At 43.5% G+C, this 19,380-nt stretch overlaps 1 protein-coding gene across 9 annotated transcripts in view; it reads right to left on the bottom strand.

Moving 5' to 3' along the window:
• Positions 1-19,380, bottom strand: part of agrn (agrin) — a 257,822-nt gene that overhangs the window by 143,733 nt on the left and 94,709 nt on the right. For 7 of the 9 annotated variants that reach the window (XM_085147100.1, XM_085147104.1, XM_085147102.1 and 4 more), the window contains one exon: positions 12,753-12,785. The exons of 1 other annotated variant lie outside the window; for it this stretch is intronic. In XM_085147100.1, the coding sequence (XP_085003226.1) occupies positions 12,753-12,785 (33 nt within the window). Of the gene's footprint in view, positions 1-12,752; positions 12,786-17,080; positions 17,649-17,724; positions 19,314-19,380 lie in introns of those variants that run through there. One more of the 9 variants, XM_085147108.1, reaches the window with a different exon arrangement.

The raw sequence follows: 19,380 nt of genomic DNA, 5'->3' as shown, positions 1-19,380 counted from the left end.
AGAGAAGATAAAGAAATCAGGTTTATCTACCGTCTGTGTTTGCTGTGGTCTTATCAACAGCGTCTTTTCTGCTGCCGTTATCCTATCTGATCTGAAATGTTTTTAATGTCTTTGCCTGATCCCAACCAAGCTCTATCTGTTGAATTTGGCTCACTCAAAATGCCCAAAATAATGGTTTTCCAAGTAGAAGCAACAAAAAAAGCACTGAAAATATTTAAATAAAAATATATGACTATATTTGAAAGACTGCTGCATATCTTTCTTACAAATACACGTCCCCCCCTGAGGACCAACAGTAAAAACACCATTCAAACTAGAAACTAGAGAGATGGAAGCACAAGCTTTGGTTGGGATTTTTACATCCCATCTGCCGAGCCTCCTTTTCTTGGGAAAAGCGAAAGGTATTACCGTGATAATCCTGTTTTTCATTATGTGCAATATTAGCTGTTTAATCTAGATTAAAAGCCTTTTCCTAAATAAGAGAGAACTGCAAAAAACTGACAGCTCTGCTGTACCTGTGTGCTACACAGACTTCAGAAGAGTGTGCTGGGGTAAAGTGAAGTGTGAGATGTCTCTGCTGATTTCTCTCCTGGCTCATTAAAACTTGATGAACCTGAACACTCCCTCTAAAAGCAGAAGCCTTTTGACAGAGCAGGGCTTGCCTCTGTCCATTAGCATAATGTGTTCTGTGACAGAAATGGGTAAGATCATGAAGAAGACAGGATTTAAGAAAGTATGATTTTCTCAAAACCTTCATAGCAAGGGAACGAATAACTCGCATTTTTCCAATTCCACTATTTTTTTTATCATCTAACCTGATGATTAGCAGCGTGCTAATGAAGACTTTTATTTTCGCAGTGTGCATGTACTGTCTGCCCTATCGAAGGAACTGCTCATAACACAAACTCAACCTTGCAGTTTCCCTTGAGCTGTATGGGGCATTTTAGCGTGTTTGAAATCAGTGTTTTGGTAATTTATTTATTTATATATTAGCATTATTAACAACAATCAAATACTAAATGGACATAATTTTCCTTTATTTACTGTTAATGAATCAACGTATGACTAAACACACTTTTTCTGACAAGGTCTAGTATTGTGTTCATATGAATTGTTTATGTAAAACACATCCTTTCCTGCATGACAGCAGCTTTTTCCGCAGAGATCAGAACATCAAATGAAAAACTTTCTACGATTAGATATACACTCAATAATTTAGTACATAAAATCAATGGTGTGCAGACAGAAGCTGCAAAACAGGCATGAATTTATATGAAAATGTTGCAGATTGTGACTTTTAAAAATTTAAAAAGTTTCTCAAAGCTGCATCTAGGGGAGTTAAATATGCATGGCTGTTTGCAAAATTCAACTTCACGGGGACTCTGTGAAAAGCCTCCAAAGACATCAACAGTACCACCAACCTTCCACTGAACAGCCCTGGATTGGATCATAATTCACCGTGTATCATTGTTTACTCCATATGTGCTAGTGTATACAGCAAAAAAGTCAATTATAATCTGGTTTGGTTTGCATTCAATTGTACTTGGTCATGAGCAGGAGGGAAAGCATAGTTATCGTCTCATACTTAAGTTGCCTTTATGGCACATCCTTTGACAAACACCCTGTTTGTTTACCTGTGCTGGCTAGAGGGTGTGTTGATGCACATTAATGACAATGTGTGTGTGTGTGTGTGTGTGTATGTTTTCAGTCCCTAAAGCTAGCTGCTTCCTCCATTACCATATCTCATCTTTTGCAGGAGGACTACTGTGACCAATCTAAAACTGCCCCAGGAACAGAAGGTGTGTGTCCATGAGTGTGTGTGTGTTTGTTGGCTGCCATCCGGCCCCATCTCTGGTCTGCCTCAGTGCAGGAGCTCCTGACCTGTGCGGCCATCTTTCAGGACTCCTAAACCTGGCTGCCATTTCTAACACCTTCAATTCAGATTCTCTTCAGACAGGCTACTCAAGGAGAAGAAAAAAACCCCCAAAGGACTGTTATCTGATTGAAAGACAAAAATAGGGAGCTTCATATCATCACCAAACCCAATCCCTGTTCCTCTCAGCTATAATGGAACTGGTTGGTGGGGGCTGGGGAAGTGATTGAATCGTAACGTGGCATCAGATGAACCCAGCATGGTGCTGAAGTAATTGCACATTCTTTTTTTTTTCCCTTTGCTTCTCCTGCTTGCACATAAAAGTCTCATTTTGAACAAAAGGAAATTTACGGCCTCTCAGGGGATTGATGCGCGTTACATGGCTCTGAGTCTGAATTAAACTCCACCCCTTTGTAGACATAAATGCCGTAACCACATGCTGCGCCTAAACACAACTCAGGACATACTCCAATGGCCATCCATTCAGCGCGGCGTAACTCAGCCATGCAATCGTTAGCTTGATTTTTGATTGCTATGCACGCTTTATTGAAAGTCAATGGCAGATGTTGGCCTTTGAAAAGACGGAGAACAGCTGATCTACTGACTGAGCACTGCAGTGTGGGACCTCCTCAAAAGAGTGCAGGAGAAAGTGCAGCCTATAAGAAGCACCGACTGGAAAACCTGTTTTAATTAAATTTCTCTATCTGCGTCTTACAAACACTCGCACACTCACGTTTACTCTAATGCACACTGAAGGTGCTAAGTCCCCCCCCCCCCAGGGCAAAGGGGAAGGGATTTCAGAGGAAGCAGGGAGAGGGGGGGAAAAGGAGGTAAAGGAAGATAAATCGAGGAAGAACTTCAGTTCATGTCAATTCTGAATGATTTTAACTTAATATTCACAGTATGCAGGACGGTGGAAGTGCTTGTATTTAAGTTGTTCCCCTGCCATGCCCTCGCTCTCCCAATTTCTTACCTGCCCGTTTACCTATTTTTCTGCTGTCACTCTCCTTCTCCTTATCTGTATTTTCTTTCGCCATTTCCCCCATCCTTCCTACTTCCTTCCTTTCCTATTGTTTTCTCCCACCCTATTCACTTGACTCTTACTGTTTATTGTTGTTTCTTTTCAGTGGTGTGCTCATTGATTTTTAGATCTGTTGCCAATGTGGCTCTCAACAGTTATTGCTCGTGAACCCTTAACTAATGCAAATTCAGGTCTCCTTGTGCCCAGAGTTTACATACAGCAGTGTAAAACAACCAAACAAACAACTGATCTCTGGAATAGTAATAAGTAATAAGAAATATACAAATATTCATTTAATCCTGATCCCTACATTAAGAACTGCTGTTTACCAAGCTGCTGACAATGTAAGCGCTGGCACTTCCTTCCTTCGTCCTCCTTTACATACTTCCAGACGGCCTGTGAGTCACTGTTAAACTAAATCAGCTCTGCCACAGCAGCACTGGTGCATCTGCATGCCTCCAATTTCCTCCATCTAAGTACCATGCATGAGTAGCATCCACGACTAATGGACTGAATTAGACACACTTTTTTCACTCTCAGGAGCCCGTACACATGCATATGTATTGTGCAACATTTGCTGTAGACAAAAATGCAGTGGAATGTTGTAGCCACGGTGGGAGGGTGGGAGTTGGGGGTTGATGCTCGGAGTACTGTTCTGTATGCGTGTATACAGTATATGGAAGGAAGGGTTGTGTCTGAGGCTTGAGACTGTAGTTTAGTCTCTGGCTGTGTATGTGTGTGTGTGTGTGTGTGTGTGTGTTTCTTTTCCAGGGAGCAGCATAAAGAGAGGAAATGATAACGAATAGAGCTGCACGGTACTGCAGCTGATTAAACACTGATTTAACCTGTCAGACAGTACCTAAAAAACAGGAATCTAAAACACCGCCACTTATGATTGTGTCCTTGAATCGAGCTACGGCATCTTAATGAAGCGGAGGTGGATCAATCCGATACTTGATTTAGGAAATTACTGCTACTAATATTAAGCTCCAATTTGCAGTGTTGTACTTTTGATTTGAACACTCTCAGATAACTCATTTGTTACTGTAGAAGAAGTTTTTGCAGTGTACAGTGTGGTAGGAGACAGCTGTGGGAGATAGGAGCTGTCCGACACCAGTGGGAAATGTCACTGCTAATACATATCACATGTGGAGGGACTTACACTAGATGCCTTGTTTCCTACAGGAGTGTGTGCGTGCCTGTGCGAGACGTGAGCTCACTCACAATGAATTTCCACATGTGCGCAGCACATGTTGACTGCATGTGTGCGCACGTCTCATGAAACTGAATGTTCTGCTGTTATTGGAGACACCACGCGCTGAACCATATATCAAGCAAGACGCAAACGTATAACACACTTTCACTTTGAGGTGCGCTCGCGCCTGTGCTTGCAGTTGTGTCGTTTGTCAACAAAATTAAAAACAACTGTATTGCTACTGGAGCGATGGACACACAATTTTTCATACTGCAGGTGGGACAAATTCACATAAAAATGCATTTCATGGAATATTGACTTTTACCTTTTTTAAAAAATATTTGAAGAACTCCAGAGATTTATTGTTGGACTGCCAAAAAGATGTGGTGCTAGGATGAGAATCACATCTGCAATAATAATAATGCTACAATAATGCTGAATCCTGTGCGCACGAGTAATAAACCCTTTCAGTATTTCTTTAAATGCTATGAACTGCAATATACTCTTGAAATCACAGACAGACAGATAGACAGACAGATAGATAGATAGATAATGGTTAATGGAGGGTTCTGCAAGTCACTGTTAAATTGATTGCTAAAGCCTTATTCATGCAGGCCTAGAAACCATTCAGTGACCCCATGCCCGCAGCAAGCACTCGTTCAAAGGTAAAAGTGTGTATTCCACCACCGATTGGCCAGTGGTAGCTAGACGTTGCTATCGGTCATTAGCATTAAAATGGTTGCAAAACAGTATGTAGCACTATACCAAAAACTTCTCTCATATTTACAGTAGCCTTGTCTCAATCTGCGTGATGATTAATGATGTTTAATCTGACATTAATCTGTGTGACTAAACTTGCTAGCATCAGCTAATAACTGCGCCCTCTCATCCAAATATGGTCACTTGTGAGTCTGTGTCCATTTCTGTATACAGTCTTAGAGTACAACTATCAGCCAATGAGAAAAATTTGTTAAATCCCCTCTTTAAAAAGACCTAGCTTACCACCCGTTTCACAGTTTAATAGAGAAAAAGTTTTTTGAGTCTCAATATATGTTTAAGATCTTCTTTTTTTCCTTCTTCTGCACAACACTTAATTCTGACCTTAAATTGAGTCGGGGCAACCATCCATTTACTGCAAATGAAGCAATGTCCTCAAGCTCAAATAGCACACACAGCACACACGGTCGCAAACACACATACACAGACAGTGTTTGCCTTTAGTGACAACAACCCCTAATTATGGAGTTACAGAGAGCACTAGGGTGCATGAAACTCTAGTGGATAAACAAGCAAAACTGAATGAGTGCAGACATACAGACACACACCAGCACGCCTGTTGGTTATTATTGGAAACCTCTGACATTTTTCAAAGAACTTTTTGTTTTTCCGTGCTCGTCACAGCGCGTGAATGCAGAAATATGACTGTTCGCCCAACATAAAACCTATTCAAATAAACAAATTACACATGCTCATTTACTATAATCAGCAAACACAGAATGACTTCAATCTTTCTTTCGTTCGAAGACTAAACACAACAGCTAAAGTGTTCAAATTATCCACAATTCTTTGTTCTATTTCTTTATTCTTTCTTTCTCTCTCTGGTTATGGAAATGCACCAGTGGGCGAATGTGAAGTTGTCAGAACACAAAGCACACTTCTTTGTGCTGACACATAGGTGTATGGCTAAGAAACAGGGTGAGGTAATGTAATTATTTTAATGTATAGAAAATACATTTTCAAAAATACAAACAAAGCCGGGTCTGGAGGAAATGAATTTGCCTCAAACATGAGCTGACCCAACATATATATTGACACTTAGCCACGTTTCCATACCCATGTGTTTAATCTTCATGCTCAGGTCTGCAATTTATGACTCTGTTGATCGTATGAAACTCCAAGCGTGGCAGTAAAATTCCTCACTAGAAGCTATTTGATATCTAAAAATCTGAAAGCATTGTTGCTAATATCGTTGATTTTTCAACTTTCAAGTTGTAGAATCATCTACAATTGGCTGTTTTTTGTGCAAGTGACATACCATTAAATCTGAAATCCATCACAATGCTATCTTAAGATGTCGAAGCAACAAATTTAATTTATATTACGCATTTAATATGCGGTATCATCCATCAATGTCATTTACGTGGCGCTTTGTGTTCAGCCCTGAGCAATGCTGCAAAGTTCTGAGTAGGCAGTTCATTAGGGGAAAATGTTTTTCATTCAGAAACGTGGCTCATGTGCAAAATAGCGTCCAGTAAATGAAAGTTGTATGCAAAGACTTTTATGTCTGACTCATGCAACCATACAAAAGTAAATACCCCTCAAAAGTCAGCTTTGCTATTATTCTTGCCTCGTACAAGATGGTGTAGGCTCTATGTGACCAGCGAAGGGCAGATCCAGCCATCCCAATTCAGCATTCCCAAAGCATACATGTATAAATACATATGAGATGCATAAATCCTCTATAAATGCATATAAATGCTATTTTAAACTTTAACAAGAGGGTAAACACTGAAATGTTTTATTCTCTTCTATTTTTTTTACCCACTGCCCTGCCTCTGGCTGCAATGTCAGAATATAACATGCAGTATAATATGTCGCCTTCCTTTACTCCCCTGCTACTGCATTTGTGTGTGTGTGTGTGTATCCATGATTTTCTCCACACAATGAGAAAGAACTGAACAGTAGCATTCAAATGATTCAAGTGATTTAGTCTTTTTCTCTTTGTTTCTCTCTCTGTCTCAATATCTTCTTCCCGCTGTTGCACTCCCTGCTATCATAAATCTTATTAAAGCTCACTGAGAGGGCAGCGATCAACATGCTGTACAGAGCCTCCAACACACACACACACACACACACACACACACACACACACACACACACACACATCTAGATGAAATTCCCACTTCTGTGTGCGTGTTTGGCTGTGTACTGTGAAAAAAAAATTGCAGTGCGTAAAATGGTGTCAGTGACATGTTGCTGGCCCATGCGTCAATGTGTTTTAATTGTATCCAGTAGAGCAGAACACATGCATTCAACACACACTAACACACACGCAATCTGGTTGATGTCAAGGGTTCCAGGCCAGGACGTCAAATGAAAAGCAGTGATGACAACAAATGTAGGCAAAGAGCAACCCGCTGTTTGTGTGACCTTTCAATAAATCTACTTACACAGAAGGTAAACAAACTACCAACACTTTTACTTACAATATGAGATTGTTGTTCAGTTCACCACATTTTAAAACCATGTGTAGGTGTGAGCTAGTGTTTGTCATCATGCGTTTGTGTTTCAGGGTCACACGGAGGGTGGGATGTTCACAATGGATAGTTTCCAGCCCTCCCTGTGAACGAGCCCCCAAGGAACAGACGCACAACAAACTCAAAATGCAAACTCAAGATACAGGAAGAGCGCACACACGCTGGCATTCCCATGGCACATACACACACACTCAGATAAAAGCTGATACAAAGTGTAAAATCAGATCTTAGGGGTTCTGTAATGTGTGTGTGTGTGTGTGTGTGTGTGTGTGTGTGTGTGTGTGTGTGTGTGTGTGTTCATGCACACATCCTGAAGTTCAACTGCAATCTGTAAACAATGTTTCTGGCTGAGTGAAGAAAAACAAGAAGCACAGGGTGAAATGTTCAGGAGAGAGTAAGAGAGAGTGTGTGTGTGTGTGTGTGTGTGTGTGTGTGTGTGTGTGACAGAACAAGAGAGAGAAAGCGAGCAGTGAACTGCAGATGTCTGGCTCTCACAGCAAACACAGCTTCTGCAGAAAACTAAGACATACAGTATCTGTGCAAACGGTGCAGATATTGTCAGCTCCTAAGCAAAAAGCCTCCTTTAACTTGCACTTCTTAATAAGGGAAACGCTGATTGCGATGCAGGACTCCGCTAATAGCAGGATATCACTGCGCAATATTTCTCCAGAACACATCGACGTGCCGGGCCACTTATTTTCCTCTAATTAACAACCTGACAATGAAATTCGTCGCATTGGTTACACTTACCAATGTGGTTATTTTCTGACACTGCCACCCAACAATTAAATTAGCGCCTGCCCATCACAGCTTAAAGTGGAGCGTTGACTGCGTCCCGATTTAAAATAACTTGCTGCTGTGTTAATGAGACCGAGCGAGCAGCGCGGCCTTTCACTGCCGCTGAATAGCCACGTTCGCCGTCAACATGCGACCAACACGGAGAGCTCATTTAAAGTGACATTAGCCAATTCTGCATGCTAATTACTTTCAAAATATGACATGGAGCTGAGGAAGGGTGGGCTTTCAGCATCCCTCTGCACTGCCACGCTGAGTGATAAGGGCTTCGATAAGCTGCTTGAAACTATTAATTAGCTGCAATGGATTCTTACAGTCAATGGGGTTTTGTTTATCCTGCTAATGTCACTCCTTCGATTTCATTTTGGAGACTGAGCAGAATGGAAATGTGTTTTGTTTGCTCTTTTACTGCCTGATTTTTAAATCTCCTACTTCATCGTAAAGAATGGGGGAAAATAATAAGCAAATTAAAGCCTGCATAGTTTGGATGAATTTTAACGCGTGACTTCTGGAGCAAAACAAAGAAAGCTGCCACAGCTGTATTAAGTTGTATTGCTACATGCGCCAAAGAGTGCATTTAAAAACACTGGATGAACATATGGCATGAATACTTTTGTATTTAATCCTTTCCTTTACTATTTCTTTTCCAACAATCAGAGCAGCCATCAGAGATCGAAACCTCTAAATCAGACATGACTTTCAGGGATGCTTGCTGACAAGCTTTCAGATCACAGCCAAAGATAGCTCAGTGTGATGTACATCCACATCAAAGAACTGCTGATCCTCACAAGGTCCAAGGTCCCTGACTAACCTGCATCAACAATCAGTGAGGTTTGCTCCAACAGCTGGGGGACATATCAAAGAGTGCCAGCATCACTAACTGTGTCAACAATTACTCTGTGTCATAGGAAATGAAAAGAAAATAGCGCCGCGCTTTACCGCTTCAGCCCACTCATTTCTCACCTCTCTGGCTAATATTTTTGTTTTTCTCTCTTTGGACGGCTGCTTCTAGCCCATCTTGGTCGATCGATACTGGGAAGCCGAGGTGAGTCGAGGCGGGTCTGTGTGGGAAGGCTGTCAATGATGAATGGTTAGATGCGGGGGTTTTAGGATATTCGGCTAATTCTGATGTCTTTCACCTGCATTTATCAAAAAATATATTCTGCTTGCTTGTTGCTCACATAAGCATCTATTGAGTCCTACTGACATGAAGCGGGGTGGGCCGAAGCGAGGCTACAGAGTTCAGCTGTGCAGTTTGAGATGTCTGTGTACTTTTAAAGGGCAACAAACTTTCCACAGATAAAGTCAAGGCTGCTTGCTTTCCCCAGCAGCCTCAACAACAGCGAGCTAACAAGCTGCGCCCTGTTAAAAGCCGGACATGACAACTCTTCTGTTAAATTGTAATCCTAGAAAGGCAACTTTACAGTGTACCTTTGATATCTTGATGTGAGACTTTCTCAGCCGGCAGCCCCGCCCTGGCTAAAAGATGAGGTAGATACTTTGCCTCTGTTGTGTAAAATCTGTGATGTGAAAAGATTTAATTAAGATAGGCCGAGGAGTCATAATTAATTCTGCCTCTCTCTGAGTCAGGCTTACTGTCAAGAACACAGGGAAAGGCTCCCAGAATAAATTACAGGAGGGTCGTGTGTGTGTGTCTGAGGGGGTAATGGGTGCGGAGCCCTTGGTTACTGTACTGTTCTCGCAGAGCTGAAAAGCAGCTGTGTCAGTTCTGGGTAGTGTTCACAAAGTCTAAGTGAGCCCGCTGGCACTTTTTTTTAACAAGCGTCCCACCGTCTTAGATCAAATCACGTTTTAGCCCAGGAGTTTATTTTGACTGTCAGTGAGGAGCATCCTCTGGAGAGAGCTGTCAGTGACAAATGTGAAATGGAAGATTCACAGCGAATGGGCTCTTTCCAGGCAGGCGGTGCTGAACACGGCTGCAGTCACAGGAGACCTCTGAACTGTCTGTGGCTCGACTCTCCCGTTACACCTCCTTTATAGTGATGGTCTGGCCTATTTTGAATCTTGTTTGGTCCTTGTTCAGCTACCTAAGCTTGTAATAGGAGGAAATGAAGGGTACATCTCCAGAGAAACACTCATTCTGACACACAGTCTATTTTGTTCAAGTGGCATAACTTAAAAAAAAACCCTTCATAAGTCTTAACAGAGACTACATATATTATTACCAGTGTCTCCTTTGCATGTCCTTAACAAGCGGATGAGCATTTTCTGTTTTCTCTGCATGTGGTTGCTAACAGCTGGGAGGCAAGAGCCTCATTCGTCAAGAATTTCTCTCATTCAACCCTAATTTCCAAAGTCCAGTATTAATCCCTCAAGCTGCAAATTCTATGAGCTTTTTAGCTTTGGCCAAACACGCAACAACTGTCTTATTATCAGGAGGCGACAGGCAATAATGAGTATGGCCAGAGCCGAGCAACTGCTGCTTTGAGCTTTCAAAGAAAGAGCCTAATTAAAGGCTGCTTTGTGACTTTTGTCACTTTTTTTGACTGGTGATTATAGGCCATTCATTGGGGAGGACTCATCAGCTATTTGCGGGTGGCGCACGCCATAAATATCACGTGAGAGCTTTGCTTATGTTGTGCCGAACCCACATTCCCCCCCCCCCCCCCCCCCCCAGTAAGCTCCCGAGATTCTCTCGCTCTAATTTGCAGAACAAATTCCTTTACTTTCTGCAGAATCTCCTCACGCTAATAAGGTCGTCTCATAAACGGCTTTTCAGAGACAAACTAGGCTGTTTAAAAATGCAGGCTCCTTGGTATCTTTTCTGTGATTTCCTGTAATTAAGTACTGGAGAGAGCGGCGGATTGAGCGTCCTTGGCATCGAGGACAAGTTCAGTAGAACAAGCTTTGTTCCTTTTGGAGCTGATTTGACTAATGGCAGAGCTATATTAGCCCTCTGCTGGTTTGCAGCATCTTCTAAATCACCCCTCCACTGCTACTAAAACCATACGTCTCCAAAAAGTGGCCTACTGCTGTATTTGGGCCAACTCTAATTGTCTCGCTAATCTCTTCAGCGTTAAATGACCCAGAGAAACTGGGTCCCACAGGGCAGGCTTACCCTGCTGATTGGAGACTTTGCTTTTTGTTTTGCTTGGCATATTAAAACAGCATAGGCTGCTGATGGAAAGCCTACAGAACTATTGGAAATGTAATTAAGGGCTAGCAGCAGCTTTTAAACGGTTGACTAGTGCAGAAACAAACTGTGCCCTTCAGACAGCAAAAACTTTAATACATGGGAAATGAGTGGCCCGATCGATAAGGAGGGTGTTATTTCTTTTGTACGGGAAAATTCAATGGAGGACAGAAATGGGCTGTTTCGGTGCCTGCATACTATTTCTCATTTTCCCAGCGGCGAGCCAAATTTTATGGCAATATTTGCTTGAAAAGCAGACAAATAGAGTACTCTCTGTAAGATATAATCATTTGTCAAGTCAATTTCATCTGTCATTAAAACAAAAACAAATAGCTGCTGTAAGCTGTGCCGACTGCAATTGAATCTCCAGTGTTTTGTGATGAGGCACAAAAGATGAATAAAAAAAAAAGAAAACTACACAGTGCACGTACTCCTCAGGTGCTGAGGTGAGGCAGAGTTGAGAAATGCTTCAATCAAGCACAATTATTTGTTGAAACCATTTTGGACTGACAGTGAGCACCCTATTGTCCCTACAATAGGCTGTTCACAATTACATTCATCACAAACCACCTCTTATTTGACGCATTTTTTTTTAAGCTGACATCTTTCACAAACTGCTTTTCCAAACAAGCCGGCCTATGGGGCGAGTGATTGAGCAATTATCAGAAACAGATTCAGCAAACCCATACTGTGGCCTTTTGTCCCCGGCATCAGCCAGCCTTGGGATCATTAGAAACATTTTCTCTTCGTGTTTTCTCTCTTCAAAACCTCCGGCTTTGTAGCCTGCACACAAGCGGGTTGATACAACACCTTCAGAACTAGTAGGAGTCCATCCCTGGCTATCTGTCAGTGTCGCAACCCCCCCCCCAAAAAACATCAAAGTCTATCAAACACTATCTCACTGTGCTGCCTCTGATAAATATTCATGATAGAAGCTCGAAAACCAGCTGTTTTTCTCCAATTAAAGTGTGCCGAGATCTACTGTTTTGGAACTAAATTGTTGCTTTTTTTAATTAATGGCTCATGTTACTGCACTAGGAACAACTGAAAAATATTGTACTCATTCCAGAGATGTGCTGGATGAGAACATATGGGGGCGCAGAGCTTCCGTTACTCACGGCAAAGGGAGGGGTACATCCTATTAGACCTTATCAGAAAGATGTGAATGGCGCTTTGGTAACAGGTATTGAACGTCAGCCCAAGTGGCCATGCAGAGCAGATCAAATCAAGTCATCAAAAGATCCTCCTTACATCAAAGCACAGAGCAGGCCTGGCCACGTGCCTGCCATACCAACAGTGCAGAGACAAAAAGCGGGGCAGCCAAAACTGGCAAAGCGGCACAGACGGCTGCCCACTTCAAAGGCAGGGATCTGCTGTCTGCGGTCATTATTCGCAGGCACCCCCTAGAAACCCAGCGGTCAACGAAGGCGAGCGGCGAGAAACCACTGAGGACTTACCATCAACAGTCGGTGCGAAGTGAAGTGGGTTGTCTGAAAAAGATAAAAGAGAAAGAGAGAAATAGGTTTTTAGTTTTGGGGAGATTCAGCGACTTCCCAGGAGTAAAGGGAGTAAATTGAGTTGCTACAAAAAAAAGAAGAGACAGGGCTTGGCGTTTTCATCTAACACATTCTAATGCAATGACTGGGTCCTACAGGAATCCAGCTGAGCTAATCGACACAAGTACATTTCAGCGATAGCGCTATCATCATTGTCATTCATTACATCTATGGTCATCTATCTGATCTGTACCCCGCTGCATGACTTTTGATATTAGAGCACATGAGATTTGAGAAGACAGACAAAAGTATGAGACAAGATGTGAAATTACACAATACTGATGTCATAGTATACCTCGGACCCCCACCAGCCCTCATGCAGCTACATGCATAATAAATCAGAATGTTTTCCCTTAATTCATCAAATGACATCATACCATTGTCCTGGTCAAAACCCAGCAGACCATGACATAAGGCTCGTCGTTTCATGGGAACCATAAAACAAGACCTGCGGTGTCAAATGACTGAGTGTGGAAAATCACTCACAGGGGGAAAAAAACTCTCAGGTAACCTGAATCCTTTGCAAATGAGTGCAAACTTGACCAGGCCGTTTGCACTGATTACAAACCCTTATATATAATGAAGATTGATGGAGGTTGGTTCCACATTACTTGACAGGAAAAACAGGGGCTATTGTTAAAAACTGAAACACGGCTAAAACTAACAATTGTTATTATATTGTTGCTTAATCTCATGATTATTTTTCAATTACATGATCAATTTGTTTAGGAGCCAAAATAAAAATGGAGTGAAAAAAGCAATTTCCCAAAGCCTTAGGAGATGTTCAGTCTGCAAGCCCAAAATGTGTAATTTCCAATGTTAAACAGCCAATTTCCTGATTTTAGAGGCTATAACCAGGAAAAAAAAAGTTTGCTTGCAAAACAATGGCCTATTCATGCTGGGGTAGATTAATTTTCTGTGGATTGACTAACTGATTAAACATCTGATCATTTAAGTGGTGAACGGAGGACAAGTATACAGGCAGCACACACATATGGTACAAGTGAAGTAAAGACACGTCTGGCAGAGTTATACTATGTCAATTAAAAATAACACAGGATCAGTCCTGAGCTACGCGTGCACAAGTAAAGTAGCACAATCAGCTGCCTATTCATTGAGACCCTCATCCTGTGGAGCACATTCAAATCCACAGCAGCTGTTCTGTTCTCCGCCTGCCGCAGGTTCTAGGTGGTGTGTGCCCAGATTTCATCACTACAACCACTAAACTAGAGACATCGTGGATGGCCAGACAGGAAGGACTGGAGCTAGTTAGTCTGCAGCAACTCAACTTCCAAAATATGATAGAGGGAGATTGTTCATTAGTAAATTCACCACGAATGGCATCTTATTTTCAGACTTATGGAAGGATAAAAGTAAAAAATGACCAGAATGTGTCAACAAAACATGTATTTAGCTAAGCGGAGAGCCCGAGTAATGTGTGCGCACCAGAAACACTACAGGTCATTACTGCCATTACTACCATTAGTAGCGATCTTTGCCTTAAAAAACGTTGTGTTTTCCTCGAAGAGCATTATGATACACTGGTCAAAGACTGGCCAAGTACTGGCGGTCCAAGCACTGCCCAATTGAACCACCATCTGCACTCCAGCAGTCAACTCAACTGTCTGACTCACTAAGCAAAGCCCCAGTGAGTTGTCAGAGCTGCCTGCGCTGAACAAACACAGCAACACACACGGCTGTGCAACCACCCAGCCATGTCTCCAATGCCTCTGCACTGTGAAGGATAATGAGGAAGATAAAACACATCACATCAATTACCCTGCTAACACATTTTTCCGGAGCCCACGTCAACCGATGCGCCGAAGCCTTTTCTCAGGACTTCTGCGATCCACGTCGGCATCCCGAGACACAGCTGAGTTTTAAATTTAGGCTCACTTAAAATTGCTTGTCAACAGCCGGGGCTTCAGGGGAGAATGCGAAAGTGTGTGTGTGTGTGTGTGTGTGCCAGCGAGCGAGCAAGAGAAAAAATGAGGAGAGGGAAGAGGAGAGGCGATGTTGGTGCTAGAGGTGAATAATGAAGTGTCTGGTGAAGCTGTTTCCTAGTCAGTCATGACAGTAGCTGATTTCTATCTGAGGGGATTTCAAGAAAACACATAAAACGGGGGGAGCAGAAATTGGCACGAGGATGATACAGAAGAAGAAGTTGTGCTAAGAGCCGTAAAGGTGCACAGACGCAGACTCTGCTTCCTGTCTTGCATTTGTATGCACGTCTAAACGAGAAGAAACAAACACACACCAATAAAAGCGCATTACCGCACACGGAGAATAAGAGAAGACGACAGAGAAGGTGTAGCACAAAGCCATCTGAGATGCTGGGGGAAAGCTAAACGATTTCTTCACATTTCCATAGCGAAAGCACAAGATAAGGTCTCTCCATAAACATATCAGCCATCTTCATCTCCCTTCGCGCCTCGCAAAGCCTGCGTGAGTTCCCGTGCCTGTGTGAATGTCACAACACGGCCATCATTCACCCTGTATCTTCAGCAAATCAATACGTGTCTGACTGTGACATTTAGCCATGTGCAGAACAGGTGTGTGTCTACATCTTTGCATGTGTGTCACCTTCCCCTTTGCTTTGGCTGATGTACAGTCATACCGAATGATGAAGTGAGTGTGTGTCCGCGTTGGCAGGGGGGGGAAAAAAAGCATTTGGGAGGGGCGGGGGCTACAAACTGTGTGCGTATGTGCGAACATGCTTCACCCCATATGGCGACAACAGAAATTGCGAATCTGAGGTTACACACCCTTCCTCCAATCACATACACACATACACACACACGTCGCTACTACCAGCACTATCACAATCCCATCCAGCTGTCCTTGTGGCCACATGGCGAGGGCTCTCAGCAGCATAATAGAGACTCTTTCAGCTCATCAATTTCTCCAGTGCACATTTCTTTTCACTCGGTCATCTGAGAGGTGAAGATTGGCTTGCTTTAACTGAGTTTGTATTAAATCTAATAGAATCCGTCTGGCTTGAAATGATTTGGGAACACAACGAGGTTAGAAATGAGCTATCCCCATCCTGGTAACTGACACCCGTGAGTTAGAGGAGGACCGAGCAGCAAAGATGACAAGGAGACAATCTTTGACAAATGCGAGGAGAAGCATCCTCAACCGAGGTCTTTGCTTTGTATATGTGAGAACATTCGCCAGCCTGATAACAGAAACAGGTGGAATCACAACCGTCGGCCAGAGAGAATTAAAAAAACCTTTCTCCTCAAAATGTTTCTCAAATAGCACTTTAAATCGCATTTGGCGGTATTAAAATTACTATTACAGTTGCACTTCTTGAACGCATTTGCTTACTTATTCTAATTTGCAGGTGATTATGAGGAGCAAGTCATGCATAAATATTGGGCCACTTTGAAAAGTTGAATAAATTTCACCTTTAGCACGGTTTAAGCAGGCGGGGCACTCACAAATAGAAGTGTGCAAGTCTCTGAGAGAGCGAGCAGAATGAATAAGGCTGCGTTAACAAACTGAAGCGGGGAAAACCTGCCCGTGTGTTACCGGTGGTGCAAAAAAAAAAAAAAAAAAAAAAAAAAAAGGTGGCAGGTGAACGTCTATTTCGGTCATGCGCCTGCTTCTATTGGATCTGAAAATCAGCCTCTATCTGTCATGGGCTTAGCTGAGCATCAGATCAGCCCTACAAGTTGTATGCTTTGGGCTTTTAATGAGCTGCTTTTATTTCAGTGGATTAAGAGAAGAGAATTTTACATTGTGAGGAGATGACGGCGGTCAGAGTATTCTGGGCCAAAAGATACATAAAAAAAAAAATCCACCAAAGACATTTAATCGCCATTTAATACTTCACTGCGCAGTTCAAAGTAAATGCCAAGGCTTTGGAGGGGAGATAGGAGCAGTCTTAGAAGCCGGCAGATACCGAATCAAGCAAAGGGGGGTCGGCGGGGGGGCTGTGACTTTAGCTGTCTTGATGTCCCTACTTCAAGCGCAGATAAGGCTGTCATGAGAGTTAAAGGTGATTTTGAAGGGGGCATTTCCTCTGACAAGGACATTTAATGCAAAAATGAGGTAGTATGTGGAATAATAATAAAAATAAATAAGTAAATCATTCCTTCTGAGCTCAATTCTGTAGCAAAGCACTTATGGCAACAAGTCTACTGCCAAACAGTGACCCGTACATTACAGTGGAAAGCAGTACAGTGCAGACAGTTGAGTTGTGTGCTTCAGATTAACAAACGTACAATTATTGAGGAAGAGGAGCACGGCAAAGCCCAGCGTCGATGTGGCCAGCAGGATCAGACAGATGTTGCAGGGGATCATGAAGTAGCGCACCACCAGCGACACTTTGTGCTGGTACCTGCGGTCCCGCTCTTGCGGCGGCGGTGAGGGATAGTGGCACCCGCTCATGCTCCACTCCAATGACCCGCGCCCCTCCAGCGTAGAGGAGACGACGGGACGAGGAGCTCGGCGAGGGGTGCCCAAAGACCCGTTGGAAAAAATGATGGCGGTGGGTTAGGGGTGACAGGTGGTGAAGATAAACTGAAATTTAATGCAAAAAAAAAAAACAACAACAACAACAAAAAAATAGATGGTGGCTGTTTCAGTTGTGGTTCCAGCTGTGCACCGTGGCAGAGACCCCGTGACTGTTTCTGTCAGAGAATTGCAGCAGGAAGCTTTCAGCGGTTTCCAAGCAGCACATTTTTAGAGGTAATAACATCCATTTGGGGAAGAGGACAGGCTGAAGGGACGGGGACGTTGGACTCCTACAGCCCCCCACCCGTCCACACGACCTCCATTCTCCTGTGGCCACTGGAACAAAAAACAAACTAATGGGATTCTAATGTGGAAGTATGCTTGTGTGTGTTCTCGAGTGATTTATACTTACAGAGCAAACGTGTGTGGATTTAAGTGGGTGGTGATTAATGTAGCTGAATATGTGCGTTTAGTGCGCTTGTGAGGTATACAACCTAAACCAGGAATCTGTGCGTTTGGATTGTCAGATATCCAAAGGGGAAAAACTTCCAGAGCAGACAGACGATAAATCCACAGAAGGAATCTTTTCTTTGCTGTGACCCTGATTGATAATTAGCAAAGGAGGAGTGCTCCCCTCTTCTTCTTCTTCTCTTGTCAAACGCCTTTACAACGAATGCCGACGCCTGGCGCTCGCCGAAAACATCATCACGAGTATTTCCCTAAGAGGTGATGGCTGCAGATCTCATTAAGTTTCCTTGTGGCTGTTGCATGCTGGAATATCGGAGCATAAGTGCTCTTATCAGCGATGATCAGCCCAACTGCTCTTCAAACTGCACACAACTTTTTTTTGTATCCACAGGACAGCTTGTTTGCCTGGTTACGGTGCGGTCCGCCGCACACCAAACCCATCCAAATCTGACATCATCACCGGAGCACCTTGCATCTTCCGCCGTGTGATTTGGAGGATGGTTAGAAGGCAGCTGGCTGCCTCTCACTCAACCATATGGAGATGGTCTGTGTTTTCTCTCCCCCGCTTGTCCTGCGTGACTGCCGCTCCTCGCTGGTTCAAAACCCTTTTATTCCAATCGAGTCGCATGGAGGGGGGAGAGCAGCTGCCCCCACCTTTAAACCTTCTGGAGAGCTGGGGCCAAAAGCAGGTCAAAAGAAGTGGCTGAGAGGAGGGGAAAAAGTTAGAGAGGCGAGCGATCGCCTGCTCAACCTGTCAGTCCACAGCTGTTTGCTTCCTAAGCAGCTACAGAAAATCCAGCGACGCTATGAATGAAAAACCTCATAGAGAGAAAAGGAGAAAAAACCTCTGTGTGGTTGGGAATGAAGCGAGGCGCTCGAGGCAGGGATTTGCTGGGCATTATTTCCTTGTGTCAGAAGCCTGTGAAAGAAATTCCAGCCAAATAATTAGAGGATAAGGCTCTCGCTGACCCTTGTAAGAATTAGGCTGATTTGGCTTCTGCTGTTTTACCTTTCAGAAAAATAACTTGTCCAGCATTGTCTCTCATTCTTGTGTTTGCTGCCTCTCTTTTATACGCTTGTCCAAGCATCCAGTCCCCTTTTTCTCTGGGATATCTCAGTCCAGAGGCGCTCCGAGAGTCCTGGCCAGAAGGCTGTGGCTCCAGCTTCTCCTGCGTGCGTATCCAACATTCACTGACAGCCAAAACAACAAATTAGGCTCCGGGTATTCATAGCGCGCTTAATCCCCAGGCAGCAGGTAGTGGTCCCGGTGTCAGTGCACTCAGTCAGCCAACTGAGGCACGCAGGAGAGAGTCAATGAGAGAAGTCAGCAGACAGACAGCGCGAGAGGGAAGTACACGGGAGGGAGGAGGAGTGTTGGCCACGGGAAAAGCAGCTCCTTACACTTCTGTCCACCTTTCTTTTTTTTTTTTTTCTTGTGGATGAAACTGCAGCGACATGTCGCTGGTTTTCCAAACAGTGTCCTCCTGAGCACGCCTCTCTCAGCCCTCAGTCAGCGGAACGGATGAGCACATAATAAGTGAGCGAGAGAGATGGTGTGAGAAAGAGAGAGAGAGGGGGGGAGAGATAGACATGGGAGGGG

This window comes from Neolamprologus multifasciatus, chromosome 20 (assembly GCF_963576455.1).
Source record: "Neolamprologus multifasciatus chromosome 20, fNeoMul1.2, whole genome shotgun sequence".
Classification (NCBI taxonomy): Eukaryota; Metazoa; Chordata; class Actinopteri; order Cichliformes; family Cichlidae; genus Neolamprologus; species Neolamprologus multifasciatus.
The sequence above is the reverse complement of the archived record's forward strand: the minus strand, read 5'-3'. Positions and strand labels throughout refer to the sequence as shown.